The sequence below is a fragment of the Tiliqua scincoides genome, chromosome 9 (genome assembly GCF_035046505.1).
Source record: "Tiliqua scincoides isolate rTilSci1 chromosome 9, rTilSci1.hap2, whole genome shotgun sequence".
In the NCBI taxonomy this organism is placed as follows: domain Eukaryota; kingdom Metazoa; phylum Chordata; class Lepidosauria; order Squamata; family Scincidae; genus Tiliqua; species Tiliqua scincoides.
In genome coordinates, this window is record NC_089829.1 from 25,445,412 (window position 1) to 25,455,703 (window position 10,292).

At 43.5% G+C, this 10,292-nt stretch overlaps 1 protein-coding gene across 6 annotated transcripts in view; it reads left to right on the forward strand.

Moving 5' to 3' along the window:
- The window catches only part of GSE1 (Gse1 coiled-coil protein), a 367,574-nt gene that overhangs the window by 352,867 nt on the left and 4,415 nt on the right, over positions 1 to 10,292 (forward strand). For all 6 annotated transcript variants that reach the window (XM_066636741.1, XM_066636740.1, XM_066636742.1 and 3 more), the window contains 6 exons: positions 1,581 to 1,693; positions 2,411 to 2,681; positions 3,600 to 3,707; positions 5,765 to 6,139; positions 7,333 to 7,602; positions 10,035 to 10,138. In XM_066636741.1, coding sequence (XP_066492838.1) covers positions 1,581 to 1,693; positions 2,411 to 2,681; positions 3,600 to 3,707; positions 5,765 to 6,139; positions 7,333 to 7,602; positions 10,035 to 10,138 — 1,241 coding nt within the window. The remainder of the gene's footprint in view (positions 1 to 1,580; positions 1,694 to 2,410; positions 2,682 to 3,599; positions 3,708 to 5,764; positions 6,140 to 7,332; positions 7,603 to 10,034; positions 10,139 to 10,292) is intronic.

Sequence of the window (10,292 nt, forward strand, 5' to 3'; positions counted from 1 at the left end):
ACCCTTTGGCTACCCACTTGCCTTTGCATCCTGTTATGTGAGGATGGAAAAGGCTCCTCAGCAAATTATCCTCCTTACAGAGGAGCTTTGAGGAGCAATGGAATAAGTTTTAAGAACGAAAACCCTTATTCAAGGATGCATCCATGAAGACTGGGCTAAAGTGTCCTTCAATCTCCTGAGCTGAGGTTCTGTCTTTGGATTTGCATGAAGGATCTCCAGTGGGGAAGCAGCATTATTTGACTTGCATTCAACACATGATTGAATGCATAATAGATGGTTGCAAGGGTGTGAAATGAGGGGAGGCCAGCCTTTGGTTTTTCCTGAGTCTGGTATCTGGGGTCACAAGTCTCTCTGGAAACCAATTGACCCTAAAGCAAAGCAGGCAGCTTCCCCCCCCCCATGTCTGCAGATTGCCTTGAACACCCAATCCAAGTGGCTCTGTAAATCCTGCCTCCAAGACAGTCCCAATTAATAAATGATGAACTGAGACTAATAAAGCAGCTTTAAATATTAATTGGAATGTACAACCAGAGTGGGATTAGCAAAGGGGGGAAAGCAAAGCACTTAACTGGGAGGGTGAGGGAGTATGGGGACACAGGCTGCAAAGTTTCCATTGTGTGAGGCTGGAGCTTCCTTTCTGTCATGATTACCTCTCTTTGGGCATCAGCCAGGTTATCATCTCTCCATACCACCTCCTTCTGCATTTGTCTTATTAACCCTTTTGTGTCAGTGATGCAGTAAGCAACATAGGTGGCTGCTCTGTTATTCTGCACATGAATCCAATTTCCTGTGCAGCTTGGGTGATGTGCCAGAGTGTTGCAGTGGCTCTTCCTGCAGCGCACAGATGCTCCGCATCGCAAAAATTGGGAAGCGTGAAGGAAGTGAACGAGTCTGGCTCACAGATCTTTTCAGCACTGCAAGAAGTCCAGGCCTGATCATTAGCACCCCACCATGTTCATCTGCCCAGCATCCCCTGGCTGCCTCATGCACAAAGGCAGCCTGGTTTGTTGTTTCTCAAGAGGAGCTTCTGAACACAAATGCATGCACAGCCACGGCCTCGCTTCAAAGGCACAAAACAGTATAGCCAGATATCCAAGTCACCGTTGCACAAACAACTGGCTATCTTTTGTTCTAGCCAAATTTTGTTCTGCATAATTTCTTCCTTACATAATTTTGGCATCCCTTAAGGCATAATATAGACAGTCCTGGGTAAGACCCTGGCCCTTTTTCCAGATGTGTGTCTACACAGCAGGCTGTTACCATTCCTGCATAGCAAGCCAGAGAATGTAGTTTATTTTCCTCGCTGGCATGTCATCTGGCTCACCCTGTGCTCTTCTACGTTCACAGGAACAGTGACGACAATTCATTTAGCTGTTCCTGAGAACTCTGGAACAGGATGGAAACCATTCTTTTAGAAGGGCTCAACCTTCTGTCTGCAGTGAAGTATGTCCCACCTTAGGCTAGATCTCATCCCTCAGCTAAAGAGAAGCAAGAAGAAATGATGGCATCTTTGGCAGTGTTCAATAAGAGATTTGCCGCTACCAGATGTCTTACTGTTCTCCTCTGCCTTATACACACAGGTTACTATTATGATCTGGATGACTCCTATGATGAGAGTGATGAAGAGGAAGTGCGGGCTCACCTACGATGTGTTGCAGAACAGCCACCCCTGAAGCTGGACACCTCCTCTGAGGCAAGGCCATCTTTAAGTGCACATATACCTGCAGACAAAGCATTCTGGTCCAAAACATGTTGTCTAAGGCCTCAACAACCACAGAGCAGCAGAAATGGTCCTCAGACTTGGTTGTCATATACCCATCCTAGGATGTTAAATAAACATCCAAGATTTGAAATAAAACCAAGATCTGAACTTTGCTAATCTGACAGCTGTTCTCCGGCTTTTCAGGTCTGACCTGAAACTAGTTTTTGTTGAAGACCCCAGGGAAAGATGGCATAAGTGTCATAAACCTGGGTTTTTCCAGCTCGAGTTCAGACCACTAGCTAGTCCTGTTTGGAGAGTTCATGTTTTGAGTCGGTATGCCACTGAATTGCAGCAGAGCAAGCCTTTAAGACTTTTGTGGCATGCCTCCGGGCTTCCCTAGAGGCATTAGGAATCCCTTGGGAAAGTGGTGGACCTCTTAACAGGGGGAAGTAGCAGGGGGGAGAGCCACTATCCCTGTTCATGCCAGCATAGTCTCTCTTCTGGTGGTTCTTTTCTGGTATTTCTTCTGCTTCCTTCTAGATTATGAGCCCTTTCAAGGCAGGGGACCATTTATTTGTTTGTGCTCTATAAACTGCTTTGTGAGGTTTTCTTATTTTCTGATTTTGGCTAAAAAGCAGTATATAGATATTTGTAGTATTTGGGGCTTTAATCTGAGCCAGCAGGTGGTCTTATGTTTTGTGCTTCCAGAAACTGGAGTTTTTGCAACTTTTTGGACTGACCACACAACAACAGAAGGAGGAGCTGCTCACCCAGAAACGGAGGAAAAGGCGAAGAATGCTGCGCGAGAGGAGCCCCTCTCCACCAACAGTTCAGCATAAACGCCGGACACCCTCTCCACGTTTTGTGCTCTCAACACGTTACAGCCCTGATGAAATGAACAACGGTCCCAACTTTGAGGAGAAAAAGAGGTTCCTCACCACCTTCAATTTAACTCACATCACTGCTGAGAAAAGAAAAGGTATGCCTTATGGAGAGACAGAGTGAGATTTCACCTTGTTGAAAAGCCATATAGAACCACTTGGCCAACCTACAGTTTATAGCCCTAGCTAAACCAATTCTTTATCCAAGGAATGCAACTTTTTTGCTCAGAAAAAAGTGTGGAAATGTATGTGAATTTGTGTATAAGGGCCTGGAGAGGTGTGATAAATGTAGAGGATTTGAGAAATGAGGCTGCAAGGTATTTGGCTTCTGAAAGCTTCAACCAGTGCAACCCATTCACATATTAAATGGCAGCTGGCCGTTTATCAAACATATCAATCTCTTACAACCAGGGCAAACCACTGCTTCATCTAGCCCAGTCGTATCTACTCTGACTGGCAGTAGTTCTCCAAGGTCTTGGGCAGGAGGTTTTTCCTATCACCTGCTACCTTATTCTTTTAACTGAAGATGCCATGGATGGAACCTCTGATCATATATTGTACCAAACTTATATCCTGCATTGTTCAATAATAAAGGAACACCCAGGAACTGAGCTTGTGTAATTGTGCTAAAGAGCATGAGCTATAAAGCAGTAAGTCTTTGATTCTTCCCTCAACTATGACTGTAGTTTTAGGCAAGCTACTTTCTCAGCTTCAGCCCCACCCATTTTAATACAGGGGTAGTTCTGGCCTACAGTACAGGACCTTTGTAAGGAGTGTTGTAATGGAATGTGTGAAATCTGAGCACTTAAAAGAGGAAAAAAGCATAACCTTAATCTTAAAATATAAATTGTAAGAGTTGCTTCGCAAGAGCCTGGAACAAGAGGTGGAGGTGATCCACAGTTGTGCTTGCACAATTGTGAAGGGGAAATATGCTTCCTTGGCTGTTCAGTAGTGTTGTCGCTTCTTTCTGGCCCCTGAAAAAAGTCAGGGTTAATCTCTGGCTTCCTGTCTTGCAGATAAAGAGAAGTTGGTGGAGATGCTCCATGCCATGAAACAAAAAAGTGCCTCCACAGCAGTATCAGTGAAAAGCTCACCACGGGACAGTCCTAATAGTGTCCAGGCTGGTAAGTGGCAAAAATAGAAGGTGTGATAGCAGGGGGTTGAAGGCTTGGGACTCCTCAATGCTGAAAGACGCTTCTGTGGTATTGAATAACGCAGTGGTCTTCAATGTTTTTCATGCCATGACCCATATAGTGTGACTGGAGATGCACTGTCAGTCTGCTCTCCTCCTGGAACTCATCCTCTCACTCCTGCCCCATCACCACCTACTCCCCACAATGCGCTCACTATACTGTTCATTATAATCAAATATGATTAGAGGACAGAGGAAGTTACCGTGAAGCCTGGCACTGCTATTTTAGCAGAACTGCTAAGAACCTGAGCAAGACTGGGACAGTCTCCTGGTACCTGAAGGGTTGCACCAGATGCCTTCCCCGTTATCTAGTGGTGCCCATAAGTTGTTGTGACCCCACAACTGAGGCTTCACAACCCCATTAGGTTCCAACCCCAAGGTTGAAGAACACTGGAATATCCTATCTATGATGTTTCACTAGTGTGAAACAGATTAGGCCCAGGGAGACATTGCTTGAATGCCAGATTCTTTGAACAGAGTTGTCATTCTGCCCACCAAAGCAGAGCAAGTGATGAAGTTCATACAAATGGATATGCAGTGTAATATAGTGCATCTTTACTCAGAAGTGAATTATGCTGATTTCATTAAGGCTTACTTCCAGTAAGTATGCTTAGAATTTCAGACTTTGCAGTAAAGTTGCAATGAAGAGTTCTGCCCTTTGTGCCTCATTATTTTGGACTGCTTCTTAAATCACCCGGACAATAGGGAAACACAGAAGGGCCATGTTGTGCTTCGGCTGGTGTGCCAGCTGTGGCTGTACTTGGATCGTGCAGACCTGGCCACGGTGATCCATGCTACGGTGACAATGAGGTTAGATTATTGTAACGCGCTTTATGTGGGGCTGCCCCTGAAGACGGTTCGGAAACTGCAATTAGTGCAGAATGCGGCGACCCGTGTGGTCACTGGAGCTAGGCGGTTTGACTGTCAGTCCGCTTCTCCGGGGGCTACATTGGCTGCCCATTCGTTTCCGGGCCCAATTCAAGATGCTGGTCTTGACCTTTAAAGCCCTATACTGCTCTGGGCCAGGCTATCTTAGAGATCACCTACTCCCGTACAATCCGGCTCGTCCTCTCAGGTCATCAGAGAAGGCCTTTTTACATGTGCCGCTGCCTAAAGAGGTACGTGGGGCGGCGGCAAGAAATAGGGCCTTCTCAGTAGTGGCACCAATGTTATGGAACTCCCTTCCCCTTGACTTGAGAATGGCTCCCTCCCTCGAGACCTTTCGGCGAGGCCTGAAGACCTTGTTTACACAAGCCTTCTGACTCTATGGCCTTTTAAACATCTTTTATACATCTTTTAGTTTTTTACAGGCGTGATTCCTCCTTGAACTGCTGTTTTATGCTCTTTTTATTCTGACTTTTATCTGATTACTGTTTTTATGGTTTCTCTTATTGTGTTTTTAATATGTTTTTATCTGTTAAATTATGTGTTAATCTGTTGTTTTTTTAATATGTTGTAAGCCGCCCTGGGTCCCTTTGGGTAGAAGGGCGGGATAAAGATAAAGTTTATGATGATGATGTTGTATGTAAGTGCTTACACTACAGTACAGTGCAGACTGTTTCAATGGCATTTTTGCCCAGTCATTAGCATCTTTCCTCAAATTAGGCTAAAAGTAGGCTGTAAATGTAAAAATACAGTAAATTCCTAGAGCATAGCAATCAAGGGGTAATATGTGAATTGCATCCAAGTCTTAATTTACACATTACTGTACATTTTCAGACATTTTAGAGGTCTTTTTAAATTGTATATTATAGTTTTGGAAAAAAGTCTCACTTAACACTGCATCCCAACTGGAGCTGAAGTTCTGTAGTGCTTCCATCAGCTAACCAATATCAACTCAGTAGGTTGCCAAAGGGAAATGTTGTTTATTTTTTCAAATGTGCTTAATCATGCATCTTTTGACAAAGGGAATTTCTGTTCAGATGCACCACTGTGTAAAAACCTCACTAGCCCCAAGTGACCTTGCTGTTTGGTTTTTTTCCCCCAAAGAGCCACAACTGCAGCAAACTGCTATGGATTCAGATAAACCAGTCGGCATTGCTGCTGCTTCTCTGCCAGACACTCAGAAGACAGCTGAGCCCAGCAGAATAGAACAGCTGAGACCACATGAGTTTCCACGAGCCAAGGAGCCTATTCCTGCCTCAATTGAGAAGCCCAAGTTGAGTGATGGGCACATGGCCAAGAAAAGCCTGAGCATCCTCAACTATGTCCGAGGTCCTTTGCCAAAGGATATCCCTGTGCCGCTGTCGCACAGTGTGAATGGGAAGAACAAGCCATGGGAGCCCTTTATAGCTGAGGAGTTTGCACATCAGTTCCATGAGTCTGTCTTACAGTCCACGCAGAAGGCATTGCAGAAACACAAAGGTAATGAAAACAAGGGAAGCCAAAGCTGCACAACCACAGTTCTTCTGTTTGCATAACACTACTTCTGTACATGCAAATCTTTCAGTGAGGGATGCCAGCTTCATTTAGGACATGCAAAGTTGCACTGAAAAATTATGCTCCACAAACATGGGTGTGCCCAGTGTTTTGAGCCTCTTAATACTGCGTATAACCATTTCTTTCTCTTTCTTAGAGTAGCTTAAGCAATTTTCAGTAGGAAGTAGTAAATATTGTACTTTATGAAATGTGCTTGAAATATAGCTTTACCTAAGTGAAAAGCTCATTAATTTCAGTGGGCAGGAGTGCAGAATATAAGGTTGGTACAGTGTGCAGGCAGCAGCTGCTAGAGGGAGATGTAATAAAAAAATTAAAGCAACCAATAGGAGCAGCTGTTCTAGCAGCAGAAGATATGGGTCATAAATGTTTTCACTGAATGGCTCTGAGAGACATAGTAAAATCTCTTGCAAATGTCCCTCATGTTGAATAAGGAGCATTAATCTTACTGACATACATTTCCTCTGAAATAACATCTTCAGTTGAAGATGTTAAAACTTTTAGGGCCCAATCCTATCCAACTTTCCAGCACTGGTGTAGCCCAAAGGGGAAAAAATGTTCCCATACCTTGAGGAGGCCTCTGTGACTGCCTCCCTACCACAGGATGCGATGCACACCCGATTGGCACGGCTACACTGGCACTGGAATATTGGATAGGATTGGGCTCTCAATGTCAAAACAGGCAATCCTGTTTTGAAAGTAGTAAGATATTTTGTCAGAAACTTTATTTGAGCTTGGCCAGCTGGAGTCTAAATTCCTCTCTGCCTGTCACCTGCTCTTGGTGCTGGAAAGCTGGATAGGATTGGGCCCTTAAGCTCACTAATTTGCTTTGGCTTAACTGATTCACCAGGGTGATTTATGTTACATCTTGATTTTCAGCCACCTGGTTATCCTAGAGAGAGAGAGAGAGAGAGTTCTCAAAGTTTGGGTAATCTACATGCTGGATGTATGTATACTGGATGTAGTGGGGGAGATGGGTTGTGTACATCAACCCATCTTTTCTTCCTTACACAAAAATGTTGAAACAGAATGTGTGCAACAGGTTGTATGTAAGTCATGGATCAGTCAAAACTGTTGAAGGGATATGAAATACAGATTTTCTCTTTCATGCTGCATTCTAGGTCATGCAATGGCACACTCAGCAGAACAGAACCATAAAGTTGATGCCTCCATCCATTATAACATTCCAGAGTTACAGACTTCAAGCTGGGTGTCTCTACCACAACAGAATGGCCAGAAGGACTCTCAGCATAAGGGGTTAATTCCCCTAGAACATGACACAGTCTCTGACTCAGAGGAAGATGACGAGGAGGATGAGGAAGAGGAGTACCCCAGACCCAAGTGGCAAGGGATTGAAGCAATCTTTGAGGCTTACCAGGAACATATAGAAGGTAAGCTGCACTGATTCCAGATTCATTTCACTGCTTGTTTTTCAACAAGACAAAGGAAAAAAAATTGGAGTAGAGGTGATTACAGCTTAAATTATTTAGTGCTTGCTCTTATAACAATAAACACTTGTTTAAATTTTCTGTGTCAAGATCAGCTCTTCAACTTAGTGAGATTGCACAGAACAGCTTATGAGCAAGTATGATGTGTTATATAAACCCAATGCAACCATTTTGAAATATTGTGTATGGTCTGATCACCATTCAAATCATATTGTAAACGCAGAAAAGTGTAAAAATAAATTAAAATGGCCAAAGGGATTGAAGTAATTTTTTATGAAAAGGTTAAACGCTAGTGGTATGAACCATTTCCATGACATGCTCAGTATATGGGTCAAAAGTTCTATTTCAGTCTCTCACCTCCTCTTTGTTTGCTACATGAACTATGGCACTTTCAGCTATTACCAGTAATCAGGTCAGTGAGCACCTTTTGCATCTCCACCCAGTCATCCCTCTAACCTGGGTACATTAAGCTCACTGGTCTACCTATGTACTGTGCCTTAACTTTTTGTTGCACCAGAACTCAAAATGGCTCCAAATTCAGGTTCTGACATCTCCAGCTTGGGAAAGATACCTATCTAAAGCCTTGCTCTCTAGTTTTATCAGTCATAAATCTTACATTCTGCTATCTTGCAAGTTATAAGATCATATTGAACATAATCATTATGAACAAGGTTTGACTTGTCCTTTAGAAAATTACAATGATAGCAGTATCAAAGAATAGTCAGTGACATTTTTCCATAAATTCTGTGCCTAAGGCTGCCATCATCAGTTTTTTCCTTTTGTTTTCCCTTTGAAGGATTAACTATTGTGATTCCTCAGCACCTTTCATTTGTTAAAGAATCTCATCCAGCAGTCTACCTAACTCTGGATCATAAACAACTGCATAAAGAGAGGGCATGTTTCAGTATCTCATGGTACTGCAACGTAGGATCTAACCTCCACTTCAGCTGCCAGTTTTTTAAAACTGAAAATCCTGAAGGCTAAGATTTTCCCTTTAGTATGTGAAGTATAAACATGCCTGGTTTCTACCTCTTGGGTAGAAGATGGTTAAAACTCATGTATGTAACAGCAAATCAGCATAGATATCCCTATATAAACAACTATTTATTTACATGTAAGATTTCTCTTTCAGCTATTGAGCTGAGTTTATTTGGTTGCAAGTTCTCTGTTAGAATAAACACCTCTGATGAGCATCACGGTGCTGCTAAGTGTGACAGAAAAGTGAATATTGAGGACCAGGTAACATCTGAACAGGGAATGTTTCTGCTTGTAGCCATGCTGCTAGGCCTGAGTGCAAGGCCCCAGCTGTAACCAACTTCTAATTAGTGCATACTAGGTCTGAGAAAACTATGGAGGCCACCTTCCGATACTGTACCAACTACCAAGTGGGCTTCAAGGCCAGCTTGATTAACAACAAGGTACAGCTGTGAACTTCTCAGGTTGGGAGGGGGGATTCCACCATGAGTAAGAAGGCTTGTGGCATGTCCACTCCTAGAATGTTTTGCTGGAACCGAGTTCTGATTGGTGGGTGGGTCAGGAGACCTATAAAGGTGAGGGAAAAGAGCTTTTCTTTGTTCTAGCTTTGCCTCTGGCTAAGGGGGCCTGAGCTTTGACCATTCTGGCAAGAGGGACCCAACTTGACTGCAGCAAGATGGGTTAGACTGGACTTTGGAAATCTAGGACTTTGGTGAGTGATAGTTAAGAGTTAGGAGTTATCTCTTTATTGTTTTATTAGTGGTGAGTATTGTATTGTATTGGTATGCTCTATCCTAAATTCTAAAACCTTTGATGCAGTGCTGTCTGTATAACTATTCTTTATATTCAATAAATCCTATCTATTACAACTGACTAGATTATTGGGACTGGTGAAGTAAAGGGGACTGGTTGTGGGAGTTAATCCAGTGTGACTGGGTGGAACCTGGAGACCCAGTACTAGGAGCCTGCTCTGAGGTTCAAGCAGAGTCCAAGGGGGCTCAGGCTGGAGCACAGTTCAGGGGAGGGTTCCCCAAATTTGGCCTGGCTACCAGGATTGGAAGCTCTATGGTTCAATTGGTAACTGGAATTGGAAAGACCTGAGGAGTGTCAGGTGGTTATATGGCCACTTGATTACCCTAGGGGCAATAAACAGATTACACGGCCTATAAGGGAGGGTCGTCTTGATTGTCACACTATCGAAAAGTTAAGCTAGAAAAGGCCAGCAGGCCACTTCTGAACATTCACACATACACCTAATTGATAATGCCAATCCCCAGGATGTAGCATAACAAACTGGAAATTGAGATTCCACAGATGGCACAAGTTACATTTTCCAAAGAAACAGTCACCTCTTGAAGTTGGTTCTTCTAGATCAGGCTAATAATCTTATTTGTTTGCAGAACAAAACCTGGAACGGCAAGTACTACAAACCCAGTGCAAACGCTTGGAAGCCCAGCGCTACAGTCTCAGTGTGACCGCAGAACAGTTGTCACACACCATGACGGTGAGTGTTGCTTCTACACCTTGATGTGCTACAAGCATTACCAAAGCAAAAAAAGGCATCAGGCCTGTCTTCCAAAGGAGGGGAGCCTTTTGCATCTGGGCTCTGGTAGAACAGTCCATACATAAAGCATTCTTGCTCTTATGCAGAATTACTT